Raw genomic sequence first — 17644 nt, 5'->3', positions numbered from 1 at the left:
CTAGAATTTTATACTCTCTGCTGTGTGAGGTGGCTTGTTTGAGAAGCTTCCCCCCCTTGTTAATACATGTGGCAATTTGTATAAAACCTTCTTCTCAGACTGTTTAATTGTTCTTGAAGCATTTTTTGCGTGTAAAACAAGTTTTAGTTTGGCTTGCCAAGTCAGGAGTCATCACTGGAAGACAGATGTTTGTCACTTGAATAATAGCTTTGCTTGCCCTTTCAAAGACACCTGTCAATTAGCCAAACGCTGAATAACTGGGCGTAGGTACACAGAAAACCATTTCATGTTATATATTACAAATTGACTCCCCTCTACTTGTCCCAGCTTAGCAAACTGGATAAAATATTAATTATATTTTTCTCTACTTAATGAAAAACTACAACATGTTTGAATAGGAATATTCCAAAATATTCCATGACATGTGAGCATGTAAATTATAATTGAAGTTTGTTGAGGAGAAACTGTAGTTACACCATCAGGTACCCTGAATGACAGATTAACACTGACAGACAGAAGAGCAAAGTGAAATGAGTAACAAGAAGAGAAGACAGGTAAATGAAAATGGCAAAAAGCAGAAATAAAAGTAGTAGAATGGAAAGAAAACCAGTCACAAGTAAACTCACCTGAACTCCTATCCCCCACTGAACTGATGATTTGGGTTGCTGCTTCATCTGTACATTGTTTTCCTATTAAAAATCAATGCTATAGCCCAGTTTTCTCACCTAGATGAGAGCAAAATATTTGGCACATGCATCTCTTCTTCAGTAAGGATATTCTTGTCTCTAAGAGCCTTGTTACACATTCACTTTAAGTGGCTCCTGGAGCTCTTAACCCCTGGATTGTCCACACATTAACACCTGAAACTAGTTTTAAGCACTCTTTAGAGCTAGGGACAGACATTACACACAAACCGGTTTAAGTGATCAGAAACTGGTTTAAACCTGCCTGTAACAGAACAAACATTCAGTACACATAAACCAGTTTCAAAATGGCTGAAACCATTTTGAGATAAACCCAGTTGAATGCAGTATTAGATTTAACTGATCAGGCTCAAACCAGTTTATGCAATGTCTGTCCCAGACCCCTTCCTGGTTTAAATTAAACCAGACTCCCCTAGCATCCTGGCATGCTCTCTGGGCTGGGCTCTCTGCTCCAGCCCAGCCAGGCTCGCCCTGCCCCTCTGCTCCCCAGCCAGAGCAGGGACAGAAAGGGGCAGGTGTCTGGCCAGAGAGGAGTTTAATTCCCCCCTCTCTATCCCACTAGAAGGGACCGGAGGTAGGTCTGCCAGGCATTCCACCCTCGCTGCTGCAGCAATGGGGCACCATGGCCCCTGAAGCAGAGGGGGGCAAGGAGGTGAGTTAGTCTCCTCTCTACCCCACTGACAGCTGGGGCTGCCCACCGTCACCGCTGCGCTCACTCCCTGTGGCAGAATAGGCCCCTGCTGTCCCTTCCACTGGACACTGGAGGGAGGAGGAATAACCCCCATTCCTGCCCCCTCCCCCAATGGGCCCAGTCTGGCCATGCCCCCATCCCACCACTGCAGCAGGAGGGGTCAGGGCCATTTTTTGGGGCAGCAGCCCCTGTCATAATGTCGGGGAGTGCAAGCCCCTTCCCAGCAGCGGTACTGCAGCACTGGGGTCCAGAGCGGGCCAGAGTCCTGCAAGACCCCTGCAGTGCCACCATGATCTACAGCAGCTCTGCCAGCCCTGCAGCATGGCCCCTGCTGGGAAGAGGCTTGCGCTTGGGTAAATGGGGATGGGGGCTGCTGCCCCTGTCATGGTGGCTGCCCCCTTGCCACTCCAGCAGCCAGGCAGGGGCAGGTCCAGATGCCACCAGGAGGGCCTCTCGGGGTGGAGACAGGGAGAGGGGTATTTCCCTGTTGTGCCTCTGGGGCATTGCAGCCGAGTCTCCATGGCCCAGCTGGTACCGCTGCTCGGTCTGTGCTTGGGGCGACGTCTGGCAGAATAAGCCCCCTCCTGCCAGGAGGGGGTTGGCCCCGAGCACAGACCGAGTTTGCCCGCTGCTTGGCTTGCAGCTGCTGCTCAGTCTGTGCTCAGGGCCAGAATCCACTGGACACTGCCTTGAATGCAGACCGAGTGGCGACTGCAACCTGGGTGGGCAAAGCTGGCTGCGGTGCCCCTGGGGCAGAACAGGAAATAACCCCACTCCCAGCCCCCACCCTCAGAGGCCCTGCTGGCGGCATATGGCCACGCCCCCACCCGGCTGCTGGAGTGGCAAGGGGACGGCCACCATGACAGGGGCAGTAGCCCCCGTCCCTGTTCCCCCAAGCATGAGCCTCTTCCTGGCAGGGGCCATGCAGCAGGGCCAGCAGAGCTGCTGCAGAGCATGGTGGCACTGCAGGGGGTTTGCAGGGCTCTGGCCCACTCTGGACCCCAGTGCTGCCATGCACAGCCCACCGCAGCTCTGCCTTCCTTGCAGCGCAGCACCCCTGCTGGGAAGGTGCTCATGTTCTCCAACATTATGACAGGGGCTGCTGCCCCAAGGCCCTGCCCCCTCCCGCTGCAGCAGCAGTACAGGGGCACAGCCAGACAGGGCCCTTTGGGGGAGGGGCCAGGGACAGGGTTTATTCCTCCTTCCTCTAGCGTCTGGTGCAGGGGACAGCAGGGGCCTATTCTGCCACAGGTAGTAAGCGCGGTAGTGATGGTGGGCAGATCCAGCTGCCAATGGGAGTCGAGGGGAGACTAACTCTCCTCCTTGCCCCCCTCTGCCTCAGGGGCCCCTGCAGCTGTGAGGGGGGAGTGCCCGGCAGACCCGGCTAGGGTCCGTGCTGGTGGGACAGGGAGGGGGGAATTAAACTCCTCCCTGGCCAGTTCAGCCCAGATTGGCCACACTCTCCAGCATAGATCCCTGTAGCTAAAGGTGTGCTCTAGCATCCCCCAGCGCCTAGCCTGAGCAACTGCAGGCATTTGCCTGCATTTTCTGAGTCCAGAGAGAATATTTGTCCTGTTACAAACTGGTTCAACCTAGGCAGGTTAAACTAAGCTTATGTGGCTTAAAGTTATGCCACTCAGGACAGATTTATCTCTGATCTGTGTTGCCCAGCTGTGTTTATCCACTCTGGGCTACACCTTAGTGTAAACATCCATCCTACTTCTCTTCCCCCACCAGTCCAGATTGGGCCCACTGCCCCCCACCCTTCCCAGGACCCCAGATTCCCACTCACTGTCCCGCTGCCCTCCTCACCCCCTGCTTACATGTGGCTTCCCTTGCTGTCTGTCCCCAGGGGAGCAAGCAGGGAAGGCTTAACCTACCTGCCCAGCCACCACTGCCACCCTTGCTGCTCTATGGGCCTGGCTCAGCCAGGTGAAAAGTAACCTAGTGGCAGCCACTGCTGGGGCTTGGCAGGCAGATTAATCCTTTCCTACCTGCTCCCTTGGGACAGACAGTATGGTCAGCCACAATTAAGCAGGGGAGGAAGATCTGGGTATGGGGTGGAGTACAGGGGAATCCTGAGGGGCAAGGGGAAGCAGGGGAGCCCTGGGGGCAAAGAACAGGAGAGGAAGCTTGAAATGGGAGTGGGCGATTCTTACTTTTCAGTCCTCCAGGCCCCTGTTGACCTAAATGTGTGACTGCTCCAGACTCGAGCTAGCACTAACACCCATCAACATCTGAGCTCACCATGTAGTGGATAACAAGGCCTTAGGGCCTTGTTACACATTAATTTTAGGCAGCTCCTGGAGCTCTTAACCCCTGGATTGTCTGCACATTAACACCTGAAACTAGTTTTAAACACTCTTTAGGCAGCTTAAAGTTATCCCACTCCAGGGCAGATTTCTCTTTGATCCATGTTACCTAGCTCTTGTTCCATTAATATGTAGCCACTCCTCACCAATGACCAGCCCAAGTTGCAGTCCTCCAGCGTCCCAGGATGCAGTGTCCCCTTCCTCACCCTCCTGTTCTGTGGGGGCAAACTTTCCACCCCCTGAACTCTACTACACAAGGAGCATTTCTGGCACCAAGCCAGCTCCCCCTCCTGCCCCTAAGGGTGTGACCTTTGCAGCCCCGTGGAAAGTGCCTGCAGAGCACATGCTAGTTAGCCAGGTCACAAGGCATAGACAGGTCCAGGAGTGGGGTCTAGGAGGTGGGGGTTGTGAGGGGAAACAAGGTGGGGAGCTGGATTGGGTCCCCATGAGCTGGGGCTTCCTTCCCAGGGCAGGGGAAGTAGCTTCCCAAAAAGTGCCTTCCCTCACTTCTCCCACCTCCCAGCCACCCTGGGAAGCATGACCAGCACCCCCCATATTCCAATGCCAAATTCCAATTTATTAAAACATGAGACCTTCTTTAATTTAGTTTCTCTTTATTTTTACTTCATTCTTCAGTGGCTGATGTCCTTCATTTCACCATGCTTCTCCCATCCCCATTTCCTTTCCACCTCTCATTTTATTACCTATCCCCATCCCATTAACTCTTCCAGCTTTATGTTCCTGCTGCCTACCCCATCCCACCCCACCCAGGGATAGAAGCTGTCTTGGCTCAGCAGCCCTGTAGAGGCAACTCACAGCTGTAGCTCCTCAGTCAGGCCCCTGCTCACCAGACTGGTAGTGGCATGTCACAGCTATGCAGGTGGGAGACAGAGAAGGTTATTAGCCTTAAGAAGTGGCTGTTCCAAATTCAAGCTAACACTAACATTGGTCAACATTTGAGCTGCTCAAAGTGGAACGTGTAACAAGGCCTTAAGAAAAATAATTCTGGTGAAGGGAACCTGGGTTCTAAAAGTAACAGAACTATTACTAAGATGGCTATGTAACATGGTTTTGTGCTTCACTGTAGCCAGTATGACACTCTGAGAGTGAATCCTCATGTAGAGTTTTGTACCATTGACAAGTCAGAAAGTTATAATTGTATTTCTTAGAAATTCAGTTTTTGTTACCTTTATGTAACTAAAGGTAAAGAATGGAAATGGTGAGGAATGAGCTGAAGCTTTCCTCATCATGATTAGTGATGTAAAATTAGGTATACCTATGGTTCTTCATAAGAGGATGGGAATTAAATGAATATGTACAGGTGTATACCCAGTGATGCTGCTACCACCTGCCTTTGAGTGGGAGCCTTTTCTTGGGCACTGTCCATGCAGACTTGCAAGCTGGCCCACAAGATTCATTCTGCATCTCCTTGTGTTTGCAGTGAAGAATCTGATCCCTGATACCTGGGTCGGTACGCTGGCTCTGCCTCTGAAGTTCTGTGTGATCTAGGACAGGTTGTTTAGCCTCTGTAACTCAAGTACCTATTTGTACAATAAACATTTTCCCTCTGTTCACAGCACTGTTAAACAGTGGAATTAATTAATGGTTGTAAGGACTTTGAGATCTAAAGGGGAATTTTTTTAGTACAATATTAGGAGTCTGTAATTACAGACACAAAAGAAAGTATCATGGTGAGAAAGCAAAGTCAAACTTTATTATTATATGTCTAATGGCTTCAAATCAGTACAGAAATAGAAAACAGGAGATTCACTAGCAAATAAATGAGAACCAAAGCATTGCATAGTAGTAAGGCAATTACTTTTTAGAGTAATGTACAATGCATAGGTAGGTCAGGAATAGTCAGGGATGTTGAGTAAAGGCTAGAGAGAACCAGATAAAATTGCTGTTCTTTTGGAAGAACCAAAGCCCTTATCTGGAGAAACCACAGCAAAAGAAGAAGGGCTAGAAAGGTCTTTCAGGGAAGTTGGTATATGGTGCTTCCTTCATGACTGCTTTTAGGCTACTGCACTTTCTTACTGAGTTCCTGCATTTTATGAAGCTGTGTAAGCCTTCAACAGGGCCCACTGTCCCCCACCTAGTTAGTTTTGGCCTAATGCCCCATATATAGGTAATTACAATTATTACAGCATGCTGCTGTCACCTGAATGACTACTCTTTCCCTATCCTAGTTTCATAGTTTCATAGTTGGTAGGGTCGGAAGGGACCTGAGCAAATCATCAAGTCCGACCCCCTGCCATGGCAGGATCCTGCTAGGATATTCCTTCTTTGTACTTCTCTAAATCAACTTGCTACTTTCTAAGTGTTAAGAAGAAACCCACCACATTTGACATACCTCTTGCTGGACACTGATGCTATATCTTTCATGTTTATTGTGCTCTTAAGAGTTCAGCTTGCTTTAAGAAACTTGGCCCTGAAGTGGATTGGATTTTGACATACGTAGTTCTGTGGCCCAACTTAAAGAAAAAGACACCCAGTGTGTCCTTCCCTATGAATATTTAAAGGTAGTTTAGAGATCCAGAAGAAGGAGGTATGTTGGTCCACCAGTGTGCAGGAGGCAATCAGAACTGGTTAAAAGACATGGTTAAAGCTAGTGACCTAGAGTGCTTCTTCAGTAGGAAACTGGTAGGCCTGTGCGAAGCGGCAAGTATTCAATTCGAATTTGGTTTTGGCCAATTCGGAGGGACAGTGATTAAATTCCATGATTCAAGTCACTGTCCCAATTCAATTCGGCTGAATTGGATTCAAAGATTCGGCACCAATTCACTGATTCGGCCATAGACTTATAATGGGGAATCACTAAAATACTTATATCTTTGGCATTTTTTGCAGATTTGGATGAAAACAGCAGGGATGGTTGTGCCTTCTGAGGGCATGAAGCCTGCCAACTTTCAAGGAGATAGGTGTAGAGGTTTCTGTGAAAATGCCCCTCAAAGTGTTAAAAGCAAAATTCATATCACTTGTGTGTTAAGGCAGAGTGGGATGAATGCAGCAGGGATGCTAGCCCCTTCTGAGGGCATAAAGCCTGCCAAAGTTCAAAGAGATAGGTGCAGGGGTTTCTGTGACAGTGCACCTCAAACTGTTGAAAGCAAACCTTGTATCACGTGTATGTGGTAAGTAGGCCTCTGCAAAGTGGCTAGTATTCGCTTCGGATTTGGATTCAGCTGATTCAGAGGGAAGTGATTTGATTCAGTGATTTGAATCAATGTCCCGAATTGATTCAGCCGAATCTGATTCAGAGATTTGGCTGCTGCCTGATTGGCCGAATGTCCGAATTGGCCCCATCCCCCATCTGCTCTCCTAGCCCTGTCAATGGCTGCCCCACCAGCCCCAGCTCCCAGTTCTTTGAGCAAAAATCCCAGAGACACTGGCTGCTGCCAGGCAGGGGAGGTGATTCCCACTGCCCTTTGCTTCCCCATGCCACATGGGGGGCTCTGCCATGAGCCTCCTGACCCCCGCCTCCTCTCCCAGCCCCCTCCATAGCTGTCTTGCCCACCCCAGCTCCTAGCTCTTTCAAAAAAAAAAAAAAAGAGGCCTTGCACAGGTAGTTGGGTATCGTTGTCTTTGATAGATTCTGGTGTGCAGTTTGTGGTGGGGGGTACTAGAGGTAGTTGGCAGGTTTTGTGTTTTGAGCTGTAGGAAGTTGGCTTTAGTTCTGGTGAGGAGGTTAGGTGTTTGTTTGAATGTACAAACCACTCTTCAGAGCTGCACTTCATCAGCCTCCTAGGTAGTAGGTACAGAAACTCATGGACTCAATATAGGCAGTGGAGTTCTGACATGCTGCAACCTGCCAGGCGTCTGACTCCCCATGTACCTCAGCACTTTTACCTGTGCTGATACATCCCTCTCCCCCCCCACTCCCCACCCGGCCTGCCTCTCACCCTCTGCCACCTCCATTTCTATTGTCACTGACTGGCTTTCTTGTCTGCATTGCATGCCAGCCTCTGGCTTCTTTACTATTCCTTCCATCCAGGAAGTGCACACACACCAACTGCAGGTGCTTCGTTACCCTGATGAAGGGTTTTCAACCCAAAAGGTTGCTAAGATAGATTTCTCCAACTATTCAGTTGGTCTATTAAAAGATATCAGATTGGCCCAAAGAACCTTTCCTGCTATGTCCTTAGACCAACACGGCTACAAGCTATGCCACTAGCACCTGTCCCTGGTCAGCTGACCAGAAGGAGGCAGGGCCTTGGGCACATCTAAGTCCCAGGGTGGGGCTGGCAGGAGAGTTCTCTGGCAGCTGCTGGAGAAGAAGCTCCTGCAGGAAAGGAAAGAAAGGCTCTGCGGCAGTTTGGCTGCCTGAGATGCTAGTCCTACTGTACTGCTTACCTGTTGCTATTTAAAGTGTTGGACCAGGCTGAGTCTGTAGGGGAGGAGGAGGCCTCATTGGGGCACACTACCATGTCATGCAGAGGCTCCAGCACTAGTGAGGGTACAGCAACAGGGGCATAGAGAGCCCAGCAACAATAGAAGGTACAGTGAGACCAAGACTTTGTTACAGGGACAATATTGATATACTATATGCAAGGCATGGGGCGCGGTATAAGGTGTAGGGTGTCCCTTTGAGGCACCTACTTAAAGCAGGTCCCAGCAAGGTGTCCAAGAACCTACAGGGTTTAGTGGGGTCCATTAGGACCATGACTGAGCTAAAGCTTGAGGGCAGACTCCCTATTATCATTTCCAACAAGATGTGGCAGCAAGTGAGAAGAGAAGGCGTCCACAGGGTGGAGCCGGCATGGTCACAGGGCCCTAAGGGTATCACGGCCATCTCTAGGGACCCTACTCCATGACAAAGTGCATTTTCCCAGAAACCCCTGCACCTATCTCCTTAAAACTTGGTAGGTGTCATGACCTCAGTAGTGGCTACCGTGCCTGCTGTTTTCACCCCACTGTACCTTAACACACACACAAAATCACATGTCATGAGTTTTGCTTGTCAGCACCTTGAGGTGCAGTTTCCCAGAAACAAGTGGCAATGTGTAGGGGGTGCACGGGGGTGCACATGCACCCCCAGAGAGCACTGGTGCACCCCCTTACAGGCCCTACTCCCTGCTTAGTCAATGTGCGGGGGGCAGGCAAGAGCACCGGTGCCCCCGCTATGATCGCTGGCTGGACAGCGGGAGTGTCGGATGTAGTGCTGCAGCCACTTCCAGGAGCACCGCAGCTGCTTCCAGGATTGCCACGGCTGCTTCCGAGTCAGTGAGATTGGCTGCGGGGTGAACCCCATTCTGGTTGCTGACTGGTTGCTGGGGGGGGTATGTGCCCTCCCCGACTAAGGTGGCAGCAGTTGCCCATGCCAGAAACCCCTGCACCTATCTCCTTGAAACCTGGCAGGCTTCATAGCCTCAGCAGGTGTTACCATGCCTGCTGTTTTCACCCTGCTGCATCTTAACACACACACAAAGTCACACGTCACGAGTTTTGCTTTCCAGCACCTTGAGGTGCAGTTTCCTTGTGTAAATCACACTGGTGCCATCATTGTCCCTGAAGCAGCCCATTACTGGTGGGCATAATGGCTGTGAAGCTGTATATGCTTCCCTTCCCCTGAGTTGCACCTTCTGTGCTGTACTTTCTAGATAAGTAGCAAATTCATAACTACACTTATTTATAGGGAGATGAAACTGCAGATATCTAATAGAATTGACATATATTTTGCTACTATCAGTTTTAATCTCTGTTCTAATTTAGGTGCAGAGCTTCTCTCTACTCAGACTATGAAGTGATTATCAGACTTGACAGTTTTGCAGAGGGCTGAACTTCTGCCATTTTATGTCCTCTTATTTATGCTACTTCAGACTGAATCAACTTGGCCACCCTGTGAGGGCTACAAAAAGATTTGCTCATTTCTATCAGTGAGCTACAAAAGAACTCTGATAGTTGTCCTAGGAACCATCATTCTGGATTCTGATCAATCTGCTTTATGACTTTCCTAGGAAGGAAAAGACATAAAGTACTGTCTCTTTTCATTTCTATTTTAATCTAGACCTCTTTCCACACAACCTCCTTTTACAAATTAAAAAGAAAAAAAATACATGTAGCAGCTTCAGTTTACCCCTTATGGGATAATTGCTACTAAATCTGCCTCCACTTTTGACCACTCCCCTCCCCTAAACTCAGGCAAGCATTTCTGACCATGGGCTTTGTTACATATTACACTTTAAGCTTCTCAAAAGTTGATTGGTGTTAGTGTTAGCTTGAGTGTGGAGCAGTCACACATTCAGGCAAGCAGGAGCCTTGAGGACTGGAACATAAGGATCCCTCTCCCCCACTCCCATTTTGGTCTCCCCTCTGCCCCTGGGGCTCCCCATTTCTCCCCCATCAGGGTTTCCCCCAACTTTTGGGTTTCCTCTCCTGCCCCCCCCAATGCCAAATCCTACTTCTTCCTATTCAGTCATTCAAGATCCACTTATTTTTTCTTGTTGGTTAACTTCAAAACCTTGCTCAGGCTCTGATGATCTCTTACCACAACTACTGCAACCTCCTCCCCTTTATTCATAAACTCATCTTGCTTCCCTTCACTCTCTCCCCGTTATTTTGCCCTATAAGAGTTTTAATGTTCTGCCTAGGTCTAGACCCTCCTTAAATCTGTCTGTTGTCTTTCTCTTACTACATGGATCCAATTTTAAGTTCTTTATCTTCCTCTTTGAAAAATCTGTGAAACTGCAGACCTGTTCAAGCATCTCTTGTTACTAACATATCTTAGTGTTGTTGACCTGATAGTTTTTAATCTGGAGAAAAAAATGTTTTTGAAAAATAGATCCTATAATTGTATATGCTAAATGTTCGTTCTGATTTGGAATCTTACACTGCAGGTTATTAGGTAAAATGCTACTGTTTATATTTGTTACGGCCCAGAGGAAAGGTGACAAACATGTGGCCTGTGGGCTACCAGCAGGCCAAGGAATTTGGGGTTGTGCTTAGTGGTAAGTGGCATGTGCTGCAAAATCCAGGCTCCTGGCACCCCAGCACACCTGGCCCTTGTCAGCACAGCCTTTACTCACACCCATGCCATCATGGTCCTACTTTCCCTGCAGCCACTTGTGCCTGGTTGCCACCGCCACGGTGGTTGCTGCTACTGGCCCTGTGGATCTGGCCCACAAAGGAGCCCTGCAGTCTGTTTCTGACCCAGGGCATGGGGTAAGTTTGACACAGCTAGCCTAAAGGACCCAACTGGAATCAGGGTTCCAATATGAAATGAAAGGAGCCAGCTTTCAAAGAGCTGTTCATGAAATATATAAAATAATGACTATGAAAGGGATGAATACAAAAAGGAAAGAAGTTTGCTATATCATAGTAATTACCTTTTTTATTAAGAAATAAAGAGGTTTCAATCTGCTTTAGACGCTGAGGTGGAACAGAAGGAAGAAAATGCACTGCAAGAGGCACATTGAAAGCAGAAGAATATGTTGACATGGCAAGCAGTTAAGCACTTGCAAATGGATAGGACTGAGATCTCTAAAGCCATCCAAAGGATTTTGATTCCTAATTGACCATTCAAGTCCCTGGCACAGCTACGAAAATCTCAGCCTAGAGACTTGAGTCTACTGTAGTTTTCCTTTCACTAGCCCATAACATTGTCTTATTGCCTCATGTTATTACTCCTTCTAGTGAAAATTTTCACATTTAACAGATTTGAGTGGAGATCTGAGTTACTAATGCACAGCCTGGAGTGAGAGGAGAAGTGGGTGCACAGGGATTGCAGCAGGGTTGAATCAGATTTGGTTCTGCTGCTGGGATGCTGGGGGTGCAGTCAGAAGGAAAGACTGGTGACTGGATTGGTTCTGACCAGACTGGTTTGCCACCTGCTGAGCTGATGGAGGGTGCACAGCCTGGGTTACCAGGGTAGTTGGGTAGCCTAGGAAAAAACAAAACCATTTAGGATAGATTTAATACATGGCTAAAGGACTTTTCAGAAATTAACGTTACAAGATGAAATGAAAAGAAACATAAAGAATTTACAGCAAAAATATTATGTGGAAAATCCAAATCCAGAGAACCATACTTTTAGCAGCTGGGTCCTTTTTCTATTTGTTATTTGCTAAAAAAGCACAGAAGCAGAGGCTGTCTGAAATGGCTGAGAAGGCAAGGGAGTCTCCCTTAGGGTGATTAGTAATTCCAGAATGTCAGTGTTCAGGATAAATAGTTTTCTCTTTCCTGAGCCCAGCTGCAGATAGTCATTAAAGCTGCCCTAATGGCAGACAAGGAGAAAGAAAGAACATGTGGGAGAATCAGAGGCCAAAATGATTGGGAGGAAAAACTTTAGCTTGGTTCTCCTAACTCAAAGGGGAAAGACTTCAATTTGGGCCTCCCAACTCCAAAGGTGAATGCTGTCACCAACACGCTTGGCAGCAGACATGGAAGTGGACCAGAAGCACTTCTAATCCACTTTTGGGTCTGCCACGGAGTATGCAGTAAACACCCCCCCCCCCCCCCCCCCCCCCCCCCGTGCCTCCTAGGTCTGGAGTGGCACCCAGGATCCCCCCGTGGCCAAATCATTTTCCAAATCAGCATCAAATATTCAGATTCGGCCAAATTGAATTGGGACAGTCATATGAATCAGTAAATCAAATCATTGTCCCCTGAACTGGGCTGAATCCGAACCAAATACAGCCCTCTTCGCACACCCCTAATGTTTATGTACATAGTTTGACCAGCAGTTGCTTGCACTATATGTACCTGCAGTCCTCTACATCCAGCAGGCTGTGGTACACGCTGATCTCACAATCCAGCTGGCACTTAGCATCCAAAAGGACCTTGTACTCGCCATCTTGGTGATCTATGTCAGATCGAAGTTCAGCCAACTGTACTTCCACATCGCTGACTAGACACTGGAGCTCTGATAACTGCTGGCTGTAGTGTGTTTCTGTTTCTGCCAAAGTGTTTTCCAGAGCAGTGTTCTGAGAGGGAAAAAAGTGGGTCAGACAGACTCAGTGGGTATGTCTACACATGCAAGTAATGTGCCTGAATTTTCTGCCAGCGCCATCGAGCAAGGTTGCAATCCTCATCTCCCCGCAGCTAGGAGGGAAATGCCCCTGGAGCCAGGACTGCTCCCTCCATGCCCTGGGGCTTGGAGCCAGCCGCAATCTTCCTGCATCTGGCAGGGAGCAGGTCCTGGAGCCAGGACAGCTATCCCCTGCCCCCTGGACCTTGGGGGCTTAAGCCAGGCAGCCATTGTGGTCCCCTGCTGCCTGGACTGACCAGGAGCAATTTGCTTCCAGTCAGTGTCTACACATATGCTACTGCACATTAGTTAATGCACCATTTTTCTAGTACCTGTATGTGCTAGTACTAGCAAATGATGCATTAGACTAATTTAATGTGCAGTAATAGCCATACATGTATAGACGGTGATGCTTTAATGTGCATTAACTCAGTCTAATGTGCAGTAAAGTGTCTTATGTAGATGCAGCAGGGAGTCCTATTCAGGTATCACTGTCTGATTTTGTGTATTAGAAAATCCTGGATGACCTGTCACTGATTTTTAACTTAATGTTACAAAGTTGCAGCAATTTTCTGGGATGTTCACCTTCAAACTAAGGGACAATATGAGATTAAAATAATCTTGCACCAAGGCAGAGGTTCTCAATATTTTTAGACTCGAGGCACCCTGGCATCGATTTAAGAACCCTGTTGGAAAATTGCAGCTCTTAGTGGCACTCTGGTTGAGTCATTGCCCTAATTGACTAGGTTCAGGTAGGTCCATGTGTTATGTGCCTGATTTCAAATCCATGCCATCAGAGGAGGCTGGTCAGGGTCTTTTTTTACTGTGCTACAAAGGCAGTTGTCATAAACATGTCTGAAATCTGGTTGCTGTTTCAGTACAAGAGAATCCTGATACACAGATAAATGGACAGGCAGTAGCACTGACTTAGGACTTCAACTACAGCTGTAGGTCAGACATGGATCTGTGCTCATTTTCAGGGATGTCAAAGGCATTGAGAGTGCTCACAGTAATACACACCAGGTTGTGCTGGGTCTGCAGGTCGATCTCCAGAGCCTGAACAGTGTGTTTTAGCTGAATGATCTCATTTTGGTAGCCCTGCAGCTGTTCTCCACTGGAGATCACCTCCTTATTCAGTTCCTCCATCTGAAATACATGCCAGATGAAAGGGGGAAGTCAGAAATTGTAACTCTACTTTAAAAGGTAGTTGGGTATCTTTTGAGCTTGGAATTTCTTGGTGATTTGTCTACTATGAGATGCCCACCTGTGTGTGGTACCAGTCCTCAACTTCACATTGGTTCTTGTCAACTAAGGTCTCGTACTGGTATCTTATCTCCTCCAGGACCTTGTTCAGGTCACATGATGGAGCTGCATCCAACTCTACATTGATACGGTCACCAAGCTGACGTCGAAGTGGACTAGCTTCCTATGGAGAAGGAAGAACAAGAGAGTAAATATTTAGAAGGGATCTGTTTTTTTCACTGCTCACTGAATAGCACTGTCTGGAATTTTTCCTGAGCCTCTTAGGGGACTCTCTTTGCTCTCATATCTCAAGCAGAGATTAACCAAGCCCAGCTATAACCTAACACAGAAATAGAAGCCGATCTGGTAATTATCCGTATATCCTTCTCCAAGATCTATTTTCCATTACTCAAGTCTGAAAAAGAGTAACTTAAAAAATATTTCTCCATTGTTCAGGAAAAGTTAATTGGAGGTGGGGAAGAAAATGGTTCCTTTTGGCTTTTACTATGAGTATGTTCTGAAGTAAGCAGCAATAAACAATTACCATAATACAGAGACCTGATGGGCTGTATTTGAAAATCGCACATTATCTTCTATTTCCTTTTGAGTGCAGACACTGAGTGTGGATCTCATTAGTTTATAGAGAAACTGTCAAAATGACAAGACTATCTGGGGCTGTGTCAAAATAAGACAATATGAATTTAGACAGATAATAGTGATTTTTTTATATGGGAGATTCCTCAAAAGAGAGAGGAGGATTTGTTACTGAAATGAGTACTAACAAAAAAGGGAAATGCATCATTGTGGAGAAGAATAATGGCTGTAATGGCTGATAATAATCAATTATCTTTTTCTGTAAATCCCTCTGCAACTATAATGTTCCTTTAGTTCTTCTGCATCCAATAAATGCATGCCAGATTTCACAGCATACATGCATTTTAATGGTCTTTTGTACCATTTAAATTCTAACTGTTTTGGCTTACTATCTTACTTCCTCGTGGTTCTTCCTGAGGCAGAGGAGCTCCTCTGTTAGGGACTCAAGCTCTGTCTCCAGATCAGCCTTGCATAGGGTCAGGTCATCCAGAATTCTACGCAGACTTTTGATGTCTGCCTCAGCGCTCTGGCAAAGCCCATGTTCGTATTCATACCTTTAAATGACAAGAACATAGTAATAACTAATAATCCTTAAAACAAAGCCTGAACAGGCACAATTTTCTTTCAAGTTTACTTCTTAGTTTATTTGTACTGGTCCTTTTTGAATTATTTGTAAATGTCTTGACTCTTTCCGTACATTGACAACTCTTGTTTTTGAGGTAGTCTAGCTCTTGATAAAAAAATGATTCCTCACTGTTCAGATTATAGACTGGATATTTTGCTGTTCATTTGGAGGAATACAAGATTGCCTCTTCCTTTTTTTTTATTTTGCAAAGATGGTGGCAGATGGTGTTACCTTCTAAAATAGAGTAACTTTGTAAGACTTCTTGATATAGTCTTTTCTATTTAGTGGACCAGAAGTAAAGCTTGTTAGGTGAAAATGCCATAACGTTTTATAATTTGCTAAGGTCCAAAGATGGGACCACAACATGTGACAATGACCAAACATGAACAATAGAAACAGTGAATTAAATGATGAGATTATTTCTTATAATTCTCTCCCCCCTCTGGTTTTTGACTATGCTGTGCTGGCTTTTACTGCTCAGACCTGATGAATGCCTTGCATTCAAAAGCTTCTCTAACTCTGTCCAAACTATGCAGTTGATCCAATAAAAGATATTACCCTAAGAAATTCTTGCCTCTTGTAATAAAAGAACCAACTCTTTTTGTAGCCTTAATTTCTTTTTTTTATTTCTTATATAGAAAGATGCAAGTGAGTTAGCACCAAAATTGTGTGGAAAACATAAACATTTGGCTGTAAGTAAGTGATTTTTCTCCCAAATAGAGTAACGGTCTCATATACCTTGTAGTATGCAATCATTTTAAAATTTCCTAATATACAAAAGGTAACTGGAACCTGAACTGAGACCTAGAGGGTCAACTAATGATTCACAGTCCAATTGGTACCAGACTTACTTGGTAGCATAGTCATCAGAAGCCACTTTGAGATTGTCAACATCCAGACAGAGCCTGGCATTATCAGCTTTAGCACAGCAGATCTGGAAAATAAGAGGTTTCCTGTAAACAATAAAACATTTTAAAATATCCGCTTGAAATAAATTAAAGGGAATTTTTCAATACTTGTATTTCTACAGGAGGCAGAGATCTAGCATTTTTACCATACTCTGATTTGTGAGTGCAATAATTGCGAGGTGTATAACACAAAGTACTACAAAGTCTAAGCCTGCAGTCACTAAGACTGATGCAAGGGATGAATCATTTGACTCCCTCCATCCTGATGTTTTAGGTGATTAGCTCCCTGACAAAGTAGCAATGGATCTAAAATAAAATATGCATACCTTTCAAGTGGATTTAAATCTCCTTACCTCTTGTGGTCCATGCACTTTAAGGCCAGGTACAGACATTACATTTTTACCAGTATTAGTGATCAGAAACCAGTCTATACCCATAACACAACAGAAGTTTGGCACAGAAAGCTGGTCTATACCAGTGATAGGACAGAAATTTGGCACATATAGACTTGTTTAAAAATGGTGAAACCCAGTTTGAGATTTGCCCCCCAACACCAAAGAGTGAATGTATGTTCTGTTTGTTATTAACTGTTAACTGTTAACAGAACATTAATTGTATGTTCTGTTTACTATTAACTATAACTGTTAATCTAAACTACACCACTTACAGAAAACCATATAACTTACATAGATTCCACTTTGGGTTTTTTGAATATCTGTACCTAGCCTAACACTGTACATGTTGATGAGCCTTGATAACTCATCAATACAAACCAATGGAATGCAGAACAACATCTAGCAAAGAAGAACTGAACAGAAAAGTAATATTTCCTATCTATGTCCCACTTCTGAGATATAATGAAAAGAGGGTCATTAAAGAAGGGATGCTCATAAGCACATACATAGCACAATTATTAAAAAGTGTTATTCTTTGATCCTGAATTCCATTTTCCTGTTGCTATCAGAATGCATAGTAATAAATAGCAAAACAATAACACCACTTCAATTTAGGGCTGATTAAACCCCCATGTCATGCACACACCTGACTTACCTGCTTCTGTGGTGGGGAGGGGAGGATGAGCTGCCGGCGGGCGGAGCTGTCCCTGGGTTGAAGGGCGGGGGCTGGTGCTTCCCTCCACAGCAGCGGTGCCCCCCAACCCCAGTGGCAGCCACCCACAGGCACCTGGCTCGCGTGGTCCTGGGGTGCCACAGCCGCGGAGGGAAGCACCGGGCCCCCACCCAGCTCAGACAGGCAGGCAGGCTCTGGGAGGGGGTATCAGGGTCAGACTTGTCACTTTTCTTGGGCAGAGTCTGGCTTCCTGGGCTACTGCCAGGCTGCCTGCAGGGCTTCCTGCAGAGCCACGGAGCTGCGCAGAGCCCGGTGCTTCACTTCGAGGCCTTAGGGGCAGCAAACTAAAACTCTTCAGAGGAGTTTTAGTTTGCTGGCCCAAAGGCACGTTACGCTGCTGAGTTTCCTACAGTAGCTGGATTTAATGCGCAATACACCACCGACGCGTGCAAACACCAATACCATTAAAGTGGGGCAAAAGCATTTAGCCCACTTTAAATTGGCATGCACACATGCCCCTCATTTCGTCCACACATGA

At 46.5% G+C, this 17644-nt stretch overlaps 1 protein-coding gene across 1 annotated transcript; it reads right to left on the bottom strand.

The window, feature by feature from the left end:
- Positions 1-11016: 11016 nt before the first annotated feature.
- Positions 11017-16627, bottom strand: LOC109286286 (keratin, type I cuticular Ha1-like). Its single transcript, XM_059726958.1, has 7 exons — positions 16392-16627; positions 15982-16064; positions 14903-15059; positions 13934-14095; positions 13690-13815; positions 12405-12625; positions 11017-11583 (listed from the first exon to the last, which is right to left on the bottom strand). Exons 1-7 carry the CDS (start codon positions 16473-16475, stop codon positions 11352-11354), a joined length of 1065 nt encoding a protein of 354 aa, XP_059582941.1. The 5' UTR covers positions 16476-16627; the 3' UTR covers positions 11017-11351.
- Between the last annotated feature and the right edge of the window lie 1017 nt (positions 16628-17644).

Source organism: Alligator mississippiensis, chromosome 4 (genome assembly GCF_030867095.1).
Source record: "Alligator mississippiensis isolate rAllMis1 chromosome 4, rAllMis1, whole genome shotgun sequence".
Taxonomy (NCBI): Eukaryota; Metazoa; Chordata; order Crocodylia; family Alligatoridae; genus Alligator; species Alligator mississippiensis.
This window is presented reverse-complemented; position numbering and strand designations above follow the sequence as displayed.

Bases quoted from the DNA above. Each gene is read 5' to 3' on its own strand.
- LOC109286286 (XM_059726958.1), bottom strand. From the start codon at position 16,475: ATGGGTATAGACTGGTTTCTGATCACTAATACTGGTAAAAATGTAATG. The intron at 16,065-16,391 runs GTAAGGAGATTT...CTTATTTTCCAG, and splicing joins AAGTGCATGGACCACAAGAG to ATCTGCTGTGCTAAAGCTGA. The intron at 11,584-12,404 runs GTACATATAGTG...GTTTTTTCCTAG, and splicing joins CTGGATGTAGAGGACTGCAG to GCTACCCAACTACCCTGGTA.